General features: G+C 39.7%; 1 protein-coding gene across 2 annotated transcripts in view; it reads left to right on the top strand.

Moving 5' to 3' along the window:
• The window catches only part of LOC145439776 (adenylate cyclase type 5-like), a 29,795-nt gene that overhangs the window by 843 nt on the left and 7,943 nt on the right, over positions 1 to 21,009 (top strand). Inside the window, exons 2-15 of one of the 2 annotated variants that reach the window (XM_080317393.1) lie at positions 5,347 to 5,409; positions 7,576 to 7,909; positions 9,471 to 9,628; positions 10,937 to 11,022; positions 11,078 to 11,193; positions 12,278 to 12,440; positions 12,503 to 12,652; positions 13,586 to 13,710; positions 13,799 to 13,910; positions 14,574 to 14,701; positions 15,380 to 15,541; positions 15,598 to 15,742; positions 17,145 to 17,269; positions 19,005 to 19,173. In XM_080317393.1, the coding sequence (XP_080173519.1) occupies positions 5,347 to 5,409; positions 7,576 to 7,909; positions 9,471 to 9,628; positions 10,937 to 11,022; positions 11,078 to 11,193; positions 12,278 to 12,440; positions 12,503 to 12,652; positions 13,586 to 13,710; positions 13,799 to 13,910; positions 14,574 to 14,701; positions 15,380 to 15,541; positions 15,598 to 15,742; positions 17,145 to 17,269; positions 19,005 to 19,173 (2,036 nt within the window). The remainder of the gene's footprint in view (positions 1 to 5,346; positions 5,410 to 7,575; positions 7,910 to 9,470; positions 9,629 to 10,936; positions 11,023 to 11,077; positions 11,194 to 12,277; positions 12,441 to 12,502; positions 12,653 to 13,585; positions 13,711 to 13,798; positions 13,911 to 14,573; positions 14,702 to 15,379; positions 15,542 to 15,597; positions 15,743 to 17,144; positions 17,270 to 19,004; positions 19,174 to 21,009) is intronic. The other variant, XM_080317394.1, reaches the window with a different exon arrangement.

The following is a 21,009-nucleotide window of genomic DNA, read 5'->3' as shown; positions in this document are numbered from 1 at the left end:
GCCCAGTTGTCCATCTGAATGTGTTTCTCGTGCCATATAGCCTCTAGCCTACTTACTGCATTGCATTTGAGTATTTTCACGAGAGAATTTCCGGCTGTGTGGCAATTTTCCGCGATAGCTATTTTCAAGCTTTTATCTCAAATTAGAAAATATTTGAGCTCATAAAATGCAGCGTTTATTAGGGCTTAAATCACATTTAAATTGCCGTGCACACGCCTCCTGTACAAAAATTCTCCTTATCTACTTCAGCAGCCATGAGAGTTGATACATAGCCTACTTTAGATCTCGGATTAGTTCTCTCAAAGTCAGTATCATCTGCTGATTACGATGGCTACCCGATTAGCGTACTGTAATCATCAGTGTTTTCCATATTGTACAATGATTAGCAGGCTATAGCTTATCAGACTGGGCTAGTATATGGTAAAGTCCAGCAGTTTCAATAGCTGCATGGAGAGTTTTTTGCTCACGCCATCCAGTTACAGTTCTGACTTGAGAGCAAAGTTTCTCAAGTATGTGCATGATGAAAAACAGATTTCAAGCCAGATTTTAGCTGGAACATAATTATAGGGTGTGCTTTTCCAAAACACTTCAAGAGCAGATTTACTGGTGTAAATCCCCTTTGCTCCCTATATTGAGAATATCTATTGATTAAATCGCAAAAATTATCAATTAGATAAAATCTACTTTTTATATGGCTCCCCATTGGGCTTGGGCCCCCTCCAATCGGAACGTTTGGGATGCGGCAATCAAGGCCCTGGGCAGTGTGCTTAATATCAACAAATTTTTAGGAATAAATATTTGTGTGTTGGAAAAATTGTGTACCTTTCAAATGGCTTGTTGCCAAACATGCAATTGCATCGCAAAAACAGAACAAAATCTTGAATAGGGGAAAATGTGTTTGTTGTGTGGGCTCGAGTGAGCACCAGCAATGATGCTGATAAATTTTGCGTCATTATGCCAAAAAAGGAAGTGCCAGTTCGGCCAATAATGATTGCTGCATCAAATGCTACTGCGACTATTTTAATTCAATATTCCCGATTGTATTAAGTCTATTTTATCTTTGTATTATACTCAATTTGTTTCTTGTTAATGTTTCGGTTGACTAAGCAATAGAACAAATATAATCCACCGATTAAAAGTGTCAGGTTTTCAATTGCCGTTATTTCTGGCAGACAAGACAATAGTTTTTGACCTCAACTTGGTTTTGTGAATAGGAACAGTGAAATTTAATAAACATCTTTTGCATTTCGATCTTTTATCTGTTGCAAAAAATGTTATAATACTGTGCTTTACCACTAAAAACCTTTCCTTTTCTGCAATTTGTGGCAAAATTGGCCAGGCCAATGATGTCTTATACGCGAGTCTGAGTGTGTGCCTTACCATGTGTCTACTTTCGTTATTGAATTGGTAAACCTGATTCGACCAATGTCCATTGATTCTATATGGATTCGTTTCTTGAATGCATTATATGCATAATGAATTCATATTATTCAGTGCCAAAATGGATCCTGGAATTGCTCTTACATGTTCGAGGATCGATAGAGGCAATTTTAGTCTTATTGTATGATGTTTAAACTGAAGGTCATATTTTGTGCCGGGAATTAGGCTACCCAACATATTCTGTATGCCGTTGCCAGCCTATGCAAGCATATGGTCGAAGTTGAGTAGCTTAGCTTATTTTATGATATGCACAAAGCACAAACGAACTCGCAACACTTTTGTTCCGCACAATTTCAGTAAATTTTGAACTGGGTTTGTGAAAGCTCTTGATAACCTTTGCCATTGTGGCAAGAGGTTGGCAATTATCGGGATATTTATCCGATAATTTCCACTTGATGTCTGTGGATGACTTTTATCTTAGCGAAAATTGCTGACGTTACTGGGTTAGTATAACTTAAATAATTGCATCTTGAATCAATACCTTCGTAGCCCTGTGTCTGGATGTGCTTTTGATTTAGAATATGACCTAATTCATTGTAAACTCCTTTGATCTTTGAAAAGTGGTTAATCTTCCTTTGTGATGTATCGTGTTCCTCCGTGAGTCTGTTCTTGACATTTAGTCTCATCTGTCATGCTAAATCTGTTTTTATGTCCTTGTAGATAACATGCACAAAATGATCAATCTTACTATTTTACGATTTGCAATCTGATCTTTATCCTGCCATATTTAGGCAGAATACCGAAACCCTACTTCTCAGGTTAATTTTCTCATTTTTCAGGATTGCCGTTATTTATAAGTCATGGGCAAGGTATTTTAATAATTTTCCAGAACTGTTTTGGTGTATGGCGGGCAATCATTCTTGAGTTAACTACGTGAAATCGCTCGCATGTAACTGGAATAATCGCTAAGCCTGTGGTTTTCGAAATAATACTGTTCATGATGAAAACCAAACGCGGTTGTTAACTAAATGATACGCTGTGGAAATTTGCAGTGATTCGCTGGAAACGATTTTCAGATCTTGATGTGTGCAGATTAGCAGATTACTTTTGATATCTGATGGCATGGATGACGTTGATTAATAAATAACCACTTTGAAAAGGAAAATTATGAAAGCAGTCTATTTTCTGTAACACCATCACTGAGATCACGGCGCCTGGTCTAACTTATGCTAGTTTTTCATTTTACGGAAATGAAATGAAGCGGTATCTTTTGACTGAACCTGCCAATTAGTCATTTTAATCACACAGTTGCAATGTAATCTGTTGCTCTGCTTTATGAAGCATTTGCTGTAAATTTCTTGAGAACTATCATTCACAAATCCATAAGTTATAAATGCACTTAGCTCTGCCTGTGGCCTTGAAGCTTTATCATGCTCTGATACTGATATTTCTGTGACATTTTATAATACCAAGATTTTCATCTCATGTCAATTACATTTCTATATAAAATTTACGGTGGATAGTATGTTAGTAGGGATTGGATGAGACTTGTCTGGTATTGTTATCAGATTGTATTGTTATCTCCATTCTTCAAAGTCCAAATCCATTGTTTTGATATTGCTGATTGTGGCCTGGAAGTATGTGACAAACAGTGAAGTATTCCTCATGACAAAACAAGACCAATTATAGTTTTTGTGCCATATTGCAGTCACTGTATAGTGTATATGAAGCTGTTTCTCTATTGCGCCCAATATGCTTACGGTATGCCTACTAAACTGAACTTGCATTGACAATGGTGAATATTTTTTTCTCAATATATTAGGATGACAATTTTTACAATCTAGTATGAGGTGACGATCAAGACGCTTCTTTGAAGTGTCATTATAAATGTTGGCCTAACAAATATATTGACAATAGTGTTTGCAATAAGTTACGACTTAGGCATACCAAAGACGGTATTGTTTTCATTCCATCTATTGTGTACTGGTGTATTCAATGTAGCAGATCTTAACAATCAACACATCTTGATTGTTTCCTGTTAACCCACGCCATTGTGGAGGCGTATGTTACTGTATTTGCAAAGCATTGCTCTAACCCGGTGATGTCCAAAGTGATTATGACTATGAATGAGTTGCTGGCCGATTGGGAACGCTGGCTATAAATTGGGTGGTAGAATGGCGCTGACGGGTAGCGTGATGATGCTTTCATATTTTCCAAAGGGTGCCAGCTAAAATAATTCAAAAAATAATGGACTAACTCTATGTCCTATGGTGATTTTTAATTCATTAGTGTGGAGGCACGGGAACCTAGAAGATTGACTGACACGGCAATTCAATATTCTGTATGCTAATTTCCTTCACTTGTTGAAATCAATAATCACGATCGCAAGTTACTCAATATGAGCTGTGTCACTTCGTCATGTGACAAAATTTTCTATTATCTCAATTTTAAATTGAATACAAAAATTTCGATCCTGTTGTTTGGATGGCTGTGTATTTCCGTTTCCAAGGTACATTATGTGGATTGTGATTATAGACAGGAATTTAGTTATTGATTCGTTCCTTTAAACCTCCTTGTGCAGTCAGACTCACGGACACCTCAGGAAATCATGATATGTCAAAATCGATAGGTTTGGTCTTCTTTTTACAGAGTATGTATAAAATTTGTGCTGTGATAATCGCACACTTTTCAAAGCGATTAGCTTTAAGGCCTTGTTACGTAAATCTGATAACCATGTACAATTAGAAATTCACTTCAATTAGCGACCCTGAAATGACCAGAAGTCCTATGATCTTGTCGTAATTTGAGAAAAATGTTGTGTTAAAATTGTGGTTTGCACTGTCCCTGTTGTAAAATTTCTGGCTTGATATCGAGTCGAGTGTTGACTTGGTTGCCGTTGTTGTTTTATTTGGTGAGGTTTGAAGCGTGCCTTCGAGACTGTTTTTGTGCTCCATAATGGAAGCTAATGTTTTGCGTCAATATGTAGTGTTTCGAAATTGACTGTGAAGTACTAAGTGTATGTTGTGCGGTCGGAACTGTTTCATTGTAGAGGTGATGTTTGTGAGCTCTGAAAATTATGTCAAGATTATCACAAATTTCCATATTTTTTCTACTGATGTTAAGAAATCATGCAATGGGTCTATTGCCTTGTTCAAAATTTTGATTGTTGTGGTGTGTCTTACATTTAAAGCATAACTGAATCTACCAATGTAGAAAAAATGTATGGATCAATTTTTATTAGATTCAGATACAATTTATAACGCAAGATTTCGATCTGAAAAAAAAATCCTGTTCAATTTCAACAAAAGCATCAGCGTCCTCAGTGACAACAACATTAAATCAGTGCCAGGCCACTGTCTCGCAGACCAGATGCCGCAGGTCTGATTCCGGCTTACCGTCCCGCTGGAACCCAGCCAGTCATTGATCAGCAAATCCAGTCACTCACCAGCCTTGACCCTCACATAAGTGAAAATGAAAGACATAATGTCGATAATGTCCTTGTAGTCATGCTGTGGCCAGAATTTTCTATCAAATTTTCTGCGGAGGTGTGGTGCATTGCAAAAACACGATGTCAGAACAATGAAATTCAGAAACATCGAAGCAAGCTGACCAAGTGTCACTTTTATGCATGTGGAAAATTACGAAACCTGTCCGAACCTGGCACTTAGAGACAACATCCGTGCCCAGATGCATTCATGTTCAGTTTCCAAAAGGCTTTCCAGATCAATGTCCATTATCCAGTTACGATCCAAAATATTTATCCTGTACTATAGGCTACATTGACAATCCTATGTATTGTGGACTTCCTAAATCAGATATTGAATCAGTAGCTTTTCACTCTGCCAGCGAAGAAATCATAGTTGAACAATTGAACATAGTTAAACCTTGACATTCTATTGAGATGCTACAATGTTTTCGACCCAACTCTATCACAGATCTTGCATTTACGATTCAATTTTATTGCAGCTGGAAAAAGTTCAAAAAACGACTCCGACGCCAAATTGTCATCAACTTTTGTAACCTCGGCAAGTGAGTCGCTGATCTTTTCCGCCGTACAACGTCTCGTTCTGGTTTGTCCAAGATACTTTATGGAAAATTGACGTGCCAGTGGCAGACTTGTACAAACTACTGGATTTTCGGAAAGCTTAACTAGAACTAGAACTACCAACTTTTCACAATCCTTGACTAAAACTAGAACTACTCTCTTTTCAAAATTCCCAACTAGAACTGCTCACTTTTCAAAACCTGCAACTAGAACTTACCGCATTTAAAAAGGGATACACCGTAGAATATAGTGCAAACTTTTCACTGAGCCCGCCAACGTATTTCCTGTTTCTCCTTCTCAGAAAAATAATTGCCCACCACCGACGCAGGGGATCCCGAGTCACCAAATGTTGAGAACAGTAGGCTACTGAACTGGATTTCATTCTCCTAGGCAAAATATTAATTTATTTATTTTATTTGATCAGAAATATCAGGCATAGAATCGACATTGGACTGATGTCGACAAAAGGGTGGGGTTTCGAGTTTGATATGCGAGAGATTTTGACCCCAAAAAGTTACCCGCTGGCTTTGAGCTAGTAATGGCTGCACAAACATCATTCAATGGAACGCCGTTGGTATCTTGATTCATTCATCCTAGATTAGAACTAGAACTAGAACTCCGGTACTAAAAAATGTTAGTTAGTTGACCGTCAACTAACTAAATGAGTACTTTGTACAAGTCTGACCATTGACCAATGTCATGGCAAATGAAATGCATTTTGTTATTGTAATAATTTTTCTCGTTGGGATTTTTGAGATATTTTAATAATTACCAATCATGGTACGGATTTCATCCCAACCGGTAGGCTATGTGTTCTCAAGTGTGAGATTTCTCTAGGAGGTAAATTCATGGGTGATTGTGTTCGGGAGAATTGAGCATGGAAAGCTGAGTTCTGGGAAATTGTTCGAAAATTGGATGAAGTATGTGCAGTATATGGCATTTGAGACCAATTTGATAATGGAATTGTTTTTCTGCATACATGTTATAGTCTGTCCCTTGGGGTTTATCTGTGGTGTGTGGATCTAGCCACTTGACTTTGACATCACTTCTCTTGAGACCTTTGCCTTTGTACTTGAACTGGTGATTCACCTTATGATATTTCTACTTTAAAATCCCGGGTGCCTGTGACGAAACTGATGATTTGGTTATGTTTTGCAGTAGCTGGATGGCATGGCACACCAGCATCCAAGCAAGCATAACCATTTTTTATTGAGTCCTGGCAGTTAGCTGATGTCTATTCATTACACCAGCCAGTAAACAATTTCTGGGATGGATTGTGCTTCACGAATTCCATGAATTAAAAAATTTGACCGGAGAAACTCATAACAAGGGTCCACATAGAATTCTTTCCGTTCATTGTAATATCAACTTGCCAACCATTCAGTGTGTCTTGACTGGTTGTGAATATATAACATTCAAAATAGGCTTTGAAACTATTATTAGTATGTGGTGTGGTCAGTGGCATCATATCATTGGCATCATAGGTATTGATATTTTGTGGTATATTGATACATAGGTTGGGAATAGTCCACGTCAGATCGCATTTGAGGCGAGAATGAACCGGCTAACCCAATGCTTGTTAGAGTGAATCACGACTCGAAACATATTAGGCTCCTGGAATATGGTCATTGGTCATATGCCAACTCTATATCATTACGTCTCATGCATGATGTATGAGCTCTGAGCACTAAACCCGTCTCTGATTCATATTCCTTATATTTATGTTCATTGTGTCATCGTAAGCTTGTGAGGTTTGATGTTTAATGCGTGTGTATTCCAACCTTTTAGTAATGGCATCAGTCGGTCATTGGATAGAGCTCTTCCGCTTGCACCAAAAAGCTGCAGTTAAGATTAGTCTGTAGATGTAGTTAATCATACAGTACGGTATTTCTCATTTCGACTTACAACCTCATAAATTGATTTCTTTTTGTTACCAAAGCTATTTTCTTTTTCAACACTGCGCAAGTATCCTTCAGATTGTGGTTGTTGAAGTTACAATTACTATTACAGTTGTATTTGATTGAAGAAGTTACGGGCTTGAATAGCAAACGAAATATGCGAATGAAATCAATTCAGAGATCTACTTTCTGTTCATTTCTGCAACTTTTGTCTCTTCTTGTTGCTGTGTTATAAAATATAAAAATTTTCAGTTACAGACAGTCAAAAGTCGGTTTCGTCGCATAGCACTCCAATCATACTCGGCCGACGGGAAAAATCGCTTCGATTGAACAAGTCGAATGCGTCCTGCGTAAGCGAAGGCACAATGTCAAACTCGGACAGTCCGCGGTTCGCTTCGAAAGCGAGGTCGACAAAGGGGAAATATTCGACGCCAACTTTGTCGCAGAAATTCGAATTTAGTATTACGGAAAAGAATAACACGGCGTCCGGCGCTAGCTCGTTGAAAAACGGAAGGACGAAAAGCACGGGGATATCGGCGATCTCGGATGCGGTGCATCGTGACGATTCCTTGTTTCTGTGCGATAAGTGAGTACTAAAACAAAATGCTGAGATTTTATGATTGAGTGTGGCCGTATCTTTGTTACACGGCCTTCATTTTGTGAGTGGACTCTTGGATATCCGTTACATCATTTGATATATATGCTAATACGCACTCAGCGTTGCATAAAACTCTCTATCCGGCCTCTTTGCTCCCTGCTTCTAAATCTTGGTTTTTCTCACAGAGTATTTCAAGTCAGTTTGGCATTAGCTTTTAGTCATACATTTTTGGTGTCTGGATGTTATACCATGCCTATGGTTATTAATTGTCATGCTCAGAATCTTGAGATCTTTTTTTTACGATCCTGTGTTGTCCCCATGATGTAAAATGTAAGAACTTTGGTCATACTGATACTTATATATATTTATTGTATTGACTGTGGTCATTGTTCATGCCAAATGGACTCCTATGATACTGTGAATTTAACCAAGCGAAATAGGATATTGGGCTTATGCACCATCCATCACGTTCTTATAGATATGTTGTTATAAAATTCTTCTAAAGTACCGTAGCCTATAATTAGCGCTGCCGGAGCAGGCCAATACCGCAAGTATAGGTGTGAAATTGTTGATTAAAAAAAGTAGCCTAAGCGCCGTTCAGAAAAGCAACCTTGAAAATAGGCTTTGGGGTCATTTGAATTATGCGTCCGATGATTTTTTGGCACAAAAGCTATTACGGTAGATAGACCGCATTGGGAGTGCGATTCTATTATGCAAAGCTTGCAATGCCTGATATTTCTTGTAAATGTGCCTGTTTAAACGACATCAGTCCACCAGTCCATCTTCAAAATTTATAACGATAATAAAAAATACACAATCTACTTTGTCATGGCTAGCTGTCACCGTGAAGTGTACAAATACCAACACTCGGGTCACTTGTGCAAATAAGGTAAGAAAGACGAAGCCTCGAGTACTCGGTTCAAGTATCAGCACTTTCGATATAGGCCTATATTTCCACTGATTAAACTGTGATGAATATTGGCCAAGTCCGACTGGCTTAATTCTTCAATGTTTGTCACAGTTTATCTTCAATGCTTCGAATTTGTTTTTAATTATCCAAATTGGCGTATAACTTCAGCACGGTAGTAAAGTCTGCTGTCAATAATCCCCATATTTCTCGACGGCTCAATAGTAGCAGGTTTGCGGTAGCCTACTGTGTAATTGAAGATTGATTTCTGCATTGATTAAAGCCAAAAAGATTGTAGGTTATATTTCGATCTTTTACTACAAAAATATTACGGACTGGCGACAGCGGCCAGATTGAGTCACTCGCACGTATATCATTATAGGTAGATTAGAGTTGATTGCTATTGTTGGAGGAGTCCTATTGTTGAAAATAAATCAATTGTTCCGTCTGGGGACCCTTGTGAGACCTTGGTAAATTAGCATCTGGTATTAATTGCGCTGGTAAATTTTTATCTTGGTTAGTGTCTGTTGGGAAATTAGTTTAGGATTACTTTTCATTGTTTGTGTAATTGATATTTCAAGATGATTTTATTGATTGCATTAGCAGTTGCTGTTAGTCTATTTATGATACCTTTTCGTCTAGATCGCGAGTGCAGAAGCTTCTCTTGAAAATCTACAACGGCATGGAGTTTGATTCATCGGCAATCGAAAAGCTCTACCAACGTTACTTTTTTCCTCTCAACGTGATTAGTCTTATTATATTACTTTCCCTAATTATCATCATTTGCGGTTGTTTAATAGGTGAGAATGATTTTTGGTGATCATCCTGCTGTAATAACGGGTGTGACGGTCGCTACTCACGACTTCACTTCCTGCGTTTGGGACTTACGTGCTGGTCTCGTAATGGGTTTGGGCTCTGCGCACGGCACTGGGTCGTTATTCCTGATGATGTGAAATTGAGTAGGCCTACTGTTCTGCTTTTATAACGGATGTGATTTTACTGTTGCATTGAGATGGCTAATGTTTAATCATCATTCGGCTGCTGATGATGCTGATAATGCACTCAAACCAGAGGTTGTACCGACTGGTAGCTATAAAGTCTACGCTTAGTGCTTGGAGCTTGGAGCTGATTCAATTAAGCACTACGTAGCTTCCGTACCGATCGATTGTCGCAAATTCATGACTGATTTTCTATCCCACATTGATTAGAGTACGGTATAGTAACACCTCACACGCGCATAGTCTTGAATATACTTGTTTTACATGTAGCTTAACTCAACGCAATGCCATATCGGGAATCCGTATTGTTTTGTAGTTGGTTCGTGGAAGTTTATTGCACGTAACAGCTCAGCAAAACGTTGCGACTTCATTGCTACGTTCGTGTTTGGTCAGCATTTGAAATATATGCTCTACAACGACAATTTCGTTGGGCCGAGGCAATTTCCAGTATTATAGAGTCCTGTCGCAAGCTCTTGTTTATTGGACTTGTATGCTGCATTTATCCAGGCAGTGTAACAGCCTACATCATCAGTTTCGTCCAATCATCGACACCATATGACTTTTACGCCATTCTATGTACACGGCACATGGCCTCTAAAATTGGAAATGACTAGTTTTCTACTCTAGCGGCGACCTCCATATGCATTAATTTTGTAATGTGTCTGACTACCGGAAAATATCAAGTGTTGCAGAATTGGCTTGAAATGTGACACCGCATAATACCACTTACAACTTAACGGTACTGGATCATTTTAATCCATTGTAACGTCAAATAGCGACATCTCGCGATATATCGCTGCCCATATTGTACATTTTGTTATCATAAGTCGTCCGTTATCGATTGAGGAATGTGTTTACATCTTCCCCAATTCCTTGTGATCTGTTTCACTGCCCCACTGAGATCTGAACTGTCATACTTGTAATAATGCATAACCGTGCGCCAAATATTTTGAAGCTAGATGCAGATTTGTCAGAAACATTGCAGTGTTGTCCGTTTCCAGATTTAAATTATTGCTATTGTGACGCTCGTATTGGAATATTTGGACTTGTTCCATCACGGATGACCAGATAATTGTTTTGCTCCTATTAAAAACCTTACACCGTTTCCAGCATTTCATTACATTGAGTCGGAAGGTGCCAGCGTCTCTGACGGAATCGTGTACGGATGCTGCATAGCACTTTGTATCGCAGTCTTGGTAAGTTTGTGCTGTGCATAAGCCGGCTCGTTTGTCACAATATTCTCGCTTTCAGGTGGCGATGTGGTTAAGACTTTTTTCTCAACACACCCTCATCCATCTGTGTTGCATTGTTTTAACAATATTCTTGTCGGTGGACATATACACGATAGTAAAAGTTGAAGTTTACACGTGAGTAGTATGCATGGGCATGAAATAGATGGAATTAAATGCCTATGTTATGCATACAGTATACATATGTTTATATGACGCAAAATAACCTTGATGGATAATCTCGGGCATAAGTGGAATCCGACTATTGGGCGCAACCTAGATGTCATGTGACGATATATGATGCCCCTATACAATGTTCCCTCTAATTTTTGACGAGTCTGCGCACACTCACCAACTCACTGCGCAAACCCTTGTAGAACAGTGCGTAGCGACTAAAAAAAGGTCATCACTGAGGATTATTTGTGCGCAACTTTGATTTTCTGTGCGCAGAGACCGTGTCAGCACTGCGCATTTGCGCACGTGCGCAGCTTAAAGGGAACATTGCCCCTATACTATTCTGACCATTCGATAGTACGGTAATGAGTGTTAGTTGTACGGTGCGCTAATGTCTTGCTAAAAGTGATCGAGTCCAATGAAACTGTGCCCACCTGATGTCCGTAATCATTTTGAAAATTCAGAACACAAGTAGGCCTACCAAAGCATTGGTTGTTCTTGTAACAGTAGTATAGGGTTAGATAGATTCTATTTCATCGCACTGCCCAGCAATTGAGTCGTCGACAAGATTTTTCTTGTCTCCTAATGCGCTTTTCGAAAAATATATTATGTCTGTGTACCTGTACACTGTACAGAGTACATTCATTTTATATTACTTGCATTATCTTGGTTTATATGCAATCAAGGAAGAGTTCTCTTTCCACCGTGATTCCATTTTGTTTTGTTGATCTCAATTAGTGTTACCTATTCTTTGATTCTTCCAGAATTCGACGCTCTGCCATGTCGTTATAGGCATGCGTACTTCCTCAAACGCTGTAGGAGCTAAACGACTCTCTTCCTGTCTAGGAACTATTCCATAATGATAAACCCACTGAAATTTAACTGGCTATTATATACGTGAGATTTAGTACTTGTCATTTTCATGTGACGCGAAACTATCATGTGGCTTTCGTTATGGATAGGATGCGCTGCGTTAATGTTTCTGTACCTAGACGCAATTTACCAGTCTCTATTCGCCTTGCCAATTTGATTTGATTTTTTTTTTCAGAACCGGGTATGCGCTATGGCTGACTGTAATACTGGCTCATTCGCTCTATGCCTTTATGCCTCTCTCTCTTTTTGTTGTGTCGAGCATGTCTATTTTGTCGTGTATGCTTCACATGATATTATCATACACTGTCAATCCTGATAAGCCTGTGTATTCTAAGGAAGTAAGTTGCCATTTGTCCTGATTTTGTGAACAATAATAAAACACCTGCGTGTTTGTCTGTAGGTTATCGCCGATTTGTTGCTATTTATCGCCACAAACGTTGCTGGCATATGCACGAGATTTTCTTCAGAGGTAGCGCAGAGGAAGGCGTTTGCGGAAACCCGCGACTGCATTGAGGCGCGGATCAAAACGCAAACGGAAATACGCCAGCAGGTGGGCGCGATCTACGGTCTCCCTGTTTACATTGGTGAATCTCGTGTTGGCGGCTGTATACAGTAAACCCTAGTCCTTCACTAAGTTGGTTGAGTAATGGTGTCGTTAACTACGGTACTATTCTCCCATCCGGTCTTCCTCGTTGCAAAAGTACACCGTACCTCCACCTCTATGGTCTTTTTAAGCGACCAAATTGTTACCAGCAAGGTTTTGGTCCTCTAAAAACTTAACTTCTTCACTCTCTGTGAATTTTAGGTGTAATATTCATGCATAAGTCTACTAATGGTGGATTTTCAATCGATTGTTCTTGTATATCTCCTGACTACAAAACCGTTTTCAGTCATGTCAGGTCGGCTATATTGTGAGTATTGTGAGAGCACAATCGAAAACAGCATTCCGTTGCGCCGCTTGACAGCATTACCGAACCCGGAAAATCGACCGCTACTGCAGAATATCTGTGTCGGACCACTTTATGAAATTTCTGGGCATGAACCATTTTTATCTACGTTCAGCAGCAATTCATGCCTACTTGAGTTGAAATTGCGAATGAAAATATGAATTGTACGGCCAAATTGTGAGACAAGTTAATGCACAGAATGACACTAAATGACCTTGTAACTGTCAATTCGAACGCAGTTGTGACTTTTGTAATGCATACCGCATACCGGCATGCACTAATGCTTACTCAGTTTTCAGTAATGTTAGCAATAAGACAATTAACAATAAGAATACGAAATCGCAATTCCTTTGTACAATTTCTCGGAAATACTAGAATTTGATCGTATTCAAGTCCCTTTGGCAATAAAAGTGAGCGTATTTGGGCTGTATAGCCTGGCGACCCTGTGGCAACGCATAATTTTACTTGTTTTTTTCGGGAGACCCACAAATTGTCGATTGGAAGTCCTGATCGCATTCTTTGTTGTCAAAACCCAGGAACGTTTATTGCTGTCGGTCTTGCCGAGACACGTTGCCATGGAGATGAAGGCCGATATCAATCATTCGAAGAAAACTTCCCAGCAGTTTCATAAAATCTATATTCAAAAGCACACCGACGTCAGGTATGAGAATTCTAGGTTGCTTATAGCTGTCGCTAAAGTGCGAGGTGACGGCTTGAGGTTTATTGCTCGTAAATCAATTTTGTTCCAGTATCCTGTTTGCCGATATTGAAGGGTTCACAAAGCTAGCGTCGCAGTGTCAACCTCACGACTTGGTTCGAACGCTCCATGAATTATTCGCGCGTTTTGATAAGCTCGCCAATGTGAGTATCACTAGCATTGGACGTGGTGTCTTAAAATGCCTCTTTCGTGAATTAGATATTTGTGTATTTGAGCGGTAAACAAAGTGTTATTTTCGGCCAAAATTTTGGAATAACCTTACTGATTTTTGTTCCTGCGGGGTATTTTTTGTGAGCCGCCTCAAGATGTATTCCGTAATGTTCTTATCAAGATAGGATGTAATGTTATTGATTTCTACGTTTATTTCTTCGACACGTGTTATTATAACACTTGTTATGCTATTGTCATTTACGTACAAAATCTGTATTGGACGCACTACAAATATTTGCACGCATGTGCAAGTATCAGTTACAGATCTGGCTAAATATTTGTTGTCGTTTCAAAATAAGACATTGGCCTGCTACGGGCGAATCATTGCCACAATTTTAATTGCCTGTGCTCATCGTTCGGTCAACATGGTCATACTATGGTTAATTGCATGTACGCTGCGCTCGGAGACAATTCCTTGTGACAAAGCCGTGAATGTAGTGAGAAGCTGGATATCCTGAGATCCTCTGCCTTATCGATACTGGTTCGCAAAATCTTTACTGCTCGCATTTCTGCACAAATTATAGCATTCATCATCTCGATCAACGTCTGGGTCGTCATATATTGTTTCCAAACCCATCCGTTATTTTTCGTCGCAGGAAAACCATTGTCTCCGAATCAAAATCCTTGGCGATTGCTACTACTGTGTGTCAGGCCTCCCGGAGCCTCGTCCGGACCACGCCCAGTGCTGCATACAAATGGGCCTCGACATGATCGACACGATATCGTACGTACACATTCGTGCTGTCGCATCGCCCGACATTTTAGCGTGTGACACAAGGAGAAACGACAATTGAAAATGTGCCACTTGAGCACGCGATTTTGTAACCCAAAAATGAACCGTTACGCTAAGCCAGTGGTTCACATAAACCGTAGCCTGTCTCAGGGGCTCGCTGGAGGTCAAGACATTCACGCGACTTATGCAATATCAGTCACACTGTGCGGCGTAGCAGTTATGGCAGTGCTCATTCCCTCCTTCTAACCTGCCCGAGTATTACCCGCACAAGTTAGTGCTTTTTGAAAAACCCAAAAAACCAATGTCGAACAAATCTCATCAAGATATCAAACCAATTAGCGTTATACAAAGGTCGTCACTACTCACAGTTCCATGATGAAGCCAAATTGTCATAACCATTTTCTGCGCGCCTCGCTAATTGTATATTGTATCCAATACTGAACACAGTGTGACCTTGGATACATATAAACTAACCACAGGAAATAGCTCGAAGAATTTTGTTTGTTTGGAAGTAATTATGACAAAATTATACAAACCCATACTTTAAAAGGGTTATGCCGGTTAGTGTAGGTGAAAAACCACTGCCCTAACCCTATCTCCAATTGTAACTTCAACCTCCTTGCTGAAGTGTCCCATGCGTATATGTTCAAGGGCCGTTTTTTTCGACAGGCTGGTCCGTAATGTCACCAATATCATGGAGTTGAATATGCGTGTCGGCATACACACGGGACGGGTCCATTGCGGCGTGCTGGGCCTCAAAAAGTGGCAGTTTGACGTATGGAGCAACGACGTCACGCTGGCCAACCAAATGGAGGCCGGCGGATGCGCTGGGTTAGATATATCTTTTTCTGACCTGGACCTTTGCGATATCTCGTAATTTTGCACAGCCGTATTCACGTCACCGAAGCGACATACAGCTATTTAATCGACGACTACGAAGTGGAGCCCGGCAAGGGACAGGACCGCAACAAGTATTTGAAGGAAAATAACGTTACCACTTATCTTATCGTCGGCCCCAAGAAAAAGTTCAAGGTACGTGGAAGCCTGGCGTGTTTGAAAAATCAAAATCGACGGTGTTTTGGCGATATCCTGACATCTAAACACCTGGGATTACGAAAATTTCATTTCACGGTCCTGTAGAGCCACTCTTTGCCACAGGCTTCGTTAAAGATTTGAAGTTTAAAACACTTAAAATTGATAAATTGTACAATAGTCAGTCCCGTAAGCAAAGTTAACAGGCGGTATATAACGCCAGTTTTTGGATGAAATGTTATTACTGGACAGCGCCATTGAATGTCGTTTGCAGAATGTTCCGGATATAAGTGGCGTGTGACATTTTATGTATGTTATGTATGTGGAATTTCAAAAGAACCGCTTCAAAGATGTGTTGACACTGCTTTAGTAGATTTGCCGATATTTTTATTGCGTTATCTTTACGCGAAAACTCCTCTTGAAAGAATTCTTCTTTCGGTTGATAACTTATAGATCAATCATCATACCTTGCCTATATAACACTGGTATTTGCAGGTAACGAAACTGCTAACCACATCTATGTGCACACAGTTTTTTTAGGATAGGCGGCATTCGCAAACGGTCGTAAAATGCAATATTGGTTTTCGCGGCCCCGCTCGTAACTGAAATGATACGGCGGTTTTATGTGCGCGGCATTTGTATTATTGCTAGTTATTGTATTGTATTGATGTTGTGCGTTGGCGTATTTCATATCAGTCACTTTGTTCGTAGAAGTGGAGCGTGCTTTATTTATTGAGCCAACCGAAGGATACGCGGTTTTGTAAATATTTGTGATCCACAGTTTGGGAGGGCTCCGTTACGTGATAACCAACACCGGAAATCGGATTTTTCATCACAAATATGGTTATTGTGTCCGTGCTGAAATGCCCTATAACACTCTGGCTATGGTGCTATTTTGCACCAAACAAATGGCTAGTTCGGTTATTTGATTTGCTGTGCTGTGCATGGTCCCCTTATATCAAAATGGTACCCACCATACTGTTACGTCTGTACACACAAGTAGGGAAAGAAGCTGTGAGATCTGTTCATCACACAATGGGTTATGATTAATAGCTTCCAAGATATGTGTTTGTGATTTGTCGAAATCAAAGATGATATTATTCAGTATCGTTACACGCTCATGCTCTGCCATCAGAAAGAGCATCTCTATACTCTGAGATATTTCGAATTTTGTCTCTTTTCTACCGTACCCTGTGTGTCGTAATTTATCACTTATCATTGTGATATCACCACAAAATTCTTTGTGTATTTCGACTTTGGTTACACAGTTTCTGATGTTTGATCCCAACGAGATCAGTCAATAAGCTTGAAGCGAAATAGATTCAGCAATATGACAATATTGTTTGTTGCATTGAGCGTATCAATTTGCTTGCTTATTCCATTCAAACAATCTGTATTTCAGACGCACACGGACTCTATCGCGTCGTCTCAAATGCTCCCAAATTCGGCAATGAGCGATTCAAGACGACAGAAAAACTGGAAAAACCAAGTCAGCAAAGAGATGAAGATGATGGGCATCGATGACAGGTCTGCAGTAGTTTTAATTCACGGCCCGCCAACTTATTGTAGTACATTGTTTGGCGTGTACGTTTTGCTTTTGTTTTTCTGCATCTGTTAAAGTAAAGTTGATAGACTTGCTAGCCTCTTAACGTTCTGCATACATCCAATGGAAATATTCTCGATATCTCAGTACTTCATACTTCCAATTCGGGGAACTAGCAAGTAATTAGCAATTTCCTGATTGCTTTGAGTGGTAACATTCCTCATATGATGTCGGTTATTCTTCCGTTGCGGTGAAGATCTGTTGTAGAATGTTTGTAGGCGAAGACCATTAGTAGGTGTTATTTTCCCCAATTCTCTGGCTCCATTCTTTTCAAACCCATTACTTCCTCCTTGACTCGATATATTTATTTGGCAAAATATTCTAATATTTGTGACGAGTGAAGTAAATTGTATGCTGGAAAAAATGCTCAAGTATGCTGGAAGGTGGTTGATGCGAAAAATGTCTTACATAAACTAATAGTTGCCTCAGTGGTTTCTCCTTCTGTTGCAATTATTTAGAGTAGGGATGTTCAAAAATTACTAACTCAAGGGGCACTAGATATCATTGAGAATCGGTAACGTTGGTAGCGAGACTTGTCAATAAAATTTGATATCATTAATACCCGGACGGACATATCGCTTGGATTTTTTCAGGTTGTTGAATATATCCTGTCAGAAATATTCATGTACAAGGCGGCATTTGCATATTTTATTGGTTTTGTACGTACTCTCCGCCCCGTTGAGCTTGGCGCAAGCTTAACAGACTATAAGGTAAATTTGAAACAAATCTTGTGGGCCCGCATAACTCTCTTCGTGGGCTGGACTTGGTCCGCTGGCGGCTAGTGTAAAGCGTTATTTTCGAAGCATCAGTCATACCATATCATACCATACCATATCGAAGCATCGGTCATACCAGGTCGTTTTATGAGTTCTGACTTCCAGGCATCACAAGCGTCACACTGGAACCTTACACCATTCAGTTAAAAGGGTTATTCGAGTGCCTCTTTTATTAAGTATACTGTTTGTCAACAGATTATTATTATTATCCCATTTGATTCTGTAAGGCAGTGATGTCACGGATTTCAATTCTAAAAGCGGACACCATTGTTTGATTTAAGATATGTAATTAAACAGCCGTTATCACTGTGTCTCTTGTTGTTCTACTAATATTTAAACTGTTGTAGGCGTTCTATAGTATTGTCACGCTTGCCTTGAGTTCTTCTCAATCTTGCTGTAAAATTACTGGTAAATCAAGCGAAAAGGGTATGTAATTATTCGAAAACCAACAAATAACCGCAGTAGGTAAACATACACAAGCCTGTCATTGCGCTGTTTCCTGAAATTGTATATATAAACAGGCAGATTTTTTTAGAAAGCAGATTCCGGCTGTTGCAATGTCAGCCTTCTGCTTTCTGTCTATTCACTGCACTTGTGAACAATAGGGATATGTCAAATTATGTCGCATATTGAGAGTAGATGGTACAAGACCATAAGCTGGTCTTTAAAAGCACTCTGAGGTTCTGACGGAGGGTAGAAATACCTTTGAGTTATACAACAAGATTGTATCATAATATTTACGACGGCCAGTGCAAGAGTCCTGTGTTTTCCACATGATAATATGTTTTTTGCCAATTACAATAACTGTAGAACGGTCAATAAAAACGAGTAATTCAATTTCGAATTGTGTTTATATCATATGTTGTTGACTCGGTATTCCCAGATGCAATCTGAACAACAACATAGTCGACGAGGAAAACAGCGAACTGGCCGAGGAAGACGTCAACGTCTTTCTGAACAAAGCGATCGACGCGCAGAGCCTCGATATCCACCGTTCGGGCAAGCTCAACCCGTTCTCGCTGTCGTTTCGGGACAAAAAGCAGGAGCAAGAGGTGAAATTGATAGAGTAATAATACTGTCCGGTGTCCAGTGTGGCCGGTGATATCGGTGAAGATTACAAGTTTATTTTCTCGCATAAACATTAGGGATGTTCAATAATAACCTTTTTTCCTGAATCTTGCTGGTTACGTGATTAAATCGTTAGGTTGCCTTAAAAAACGATGCACACCAAATTTGAATTCATTCCAACCAATATTCGCGGATTTCGTACGGTTTGTTTTTCAAGTTTTTTTATGATAATTCTGGGATAATCCACCAATCAAGGATAATCCCAGAATTATCAAAGAAAAACTGAAATAACTCCACTTCTACGGCTTGGAATTGAGTCAAATTTGTTTTGCATCGTTTTTTAAGATGGGGTTGGCAGGAAAATTAAGAAAAAAATTTTTGACATTTTTAGGCAAATTCAAAATTTTTAAACTGCGAAATCCGCGAATATTGGTTGAAATGAATTCAAATTTGTTGTGCGTCGTTTTTTAAGGCAACCTAACGATTTAATCACGTAACCAGCAAGATTCAGGAAAAAAGGTAATTTTTGAACAGCCCTAATAAACATATATGTCTACTTTAAAATATTTTAGGGTAGGTATGGGGTTGAGGAGGAGTTTGGTGAATGGTCGTAGGATTCCCTAACCTAACCCCCACCCGTAACCAAATGTCCGGATAGTAACGTGTGTCGCACGTATCGAGTGTTGTGAAGAACACAGTTTGACGATCACTTGAAACACCACGAATTCTTGATGTGTTTGCGCAGAACTCTGATTTGTGGTGGTCATGGGAAACACTGTTGGTGTGGATAAGAACGCTCGCTGGGCCCCGAGGGATACATCGCAATTTCGTCAAAATACGACGGTTGCTTGTCGGGCGGAAAAATATTTTTGCCTCCGCCTTACGGCTTATAAATTATGCACGCGTCCCCGGCGCTGGTGTGATTGGCGTTGATTCCCCAGCGGTACGGAGATTTCTTTGATTTTGAGTATGTACGATGCGTTTGCGTCGCTCACTTATCGTAAATCATATGCCACGCCGCCGAGCTTGCCCCGATTTGTTTTGCTTCGTCAGTTTCGATTCCAGTCAACTCGTGACGCGGACCGAAGATGTTTAAGTGTTTTGATCCGCTGTGATTAATGTGGCGTGGGTCTTTCCGTGGTGCTGCGTCCCTTGCATTATTGATGTCCTTATTAATATTACCGAGATAAAAGACGTGTCAATGTACAGGGTGATGTTATTAGTTGCACCGCTGTTTAGATGTTGCTAGTCACCGTGATATGATTGACCTGACTGGTTTATGAGGTCTTTGTACATACCAATCGTCGTGATGCTTTGTATTCCCCAATCACCATTCCGCATATCCAGGATATACTGTAGGCCTACCCTGTAATAGGAACTTGATAGTAGTACTTATTGTAATGACTTGCACTCGAGGTGTTCCATCTAATATTTGAATTAACTTCATCCTGTCACGAATAACAATCATTTTTCCTGCATTCTTCATAGTCCGTCGGGCCCAGACATTTTCAGGTATTGCGTAACGGCGTTAAGATTGCCAATATTAGGAACCACCAGATGTTTACTACTAAATTGTATGTGTTTTTTTCTGTATTATGGAGTGGTTCAATTGATATTTATTGCATGCCCGTGTTTAGCTCATTGTCAATGGCTCACGACAATGAACTGATTTCAAGAATTTCTGTAATGATAGCGATTGTCGATACATTTTGAACTTATTTCACGTAATCAAACTCGACGTCGGGTTCAAAAATTATGTGATGCTAGTTTTGATTCAGGACACAATAATACGTGTTGATTGTGATGATTGAATTACGACG

The sequence above is a fragment of the Botryllus schlosseri genome, chromosome 5 (assembly GCF_051294905.1).
Source record: "Botryllus schlosseri isolate E-star chromosome 5, Bs_hap1, whole genome shotgun sequence".
In the NCBI taxonomy this organism is placed as follows: domain Eukaryota; kingdom Metazoa; phylum Chordata; class Ascidiacea; order Stolidobranchia; family Styelidae; genus Botryllus; species Botryllus schlosseri.
The sequence above is the reverse complement of the archived record's forward strand: the minus strand, read 5'-3'. Positions and strand labels throughout refer to the sequence as shown.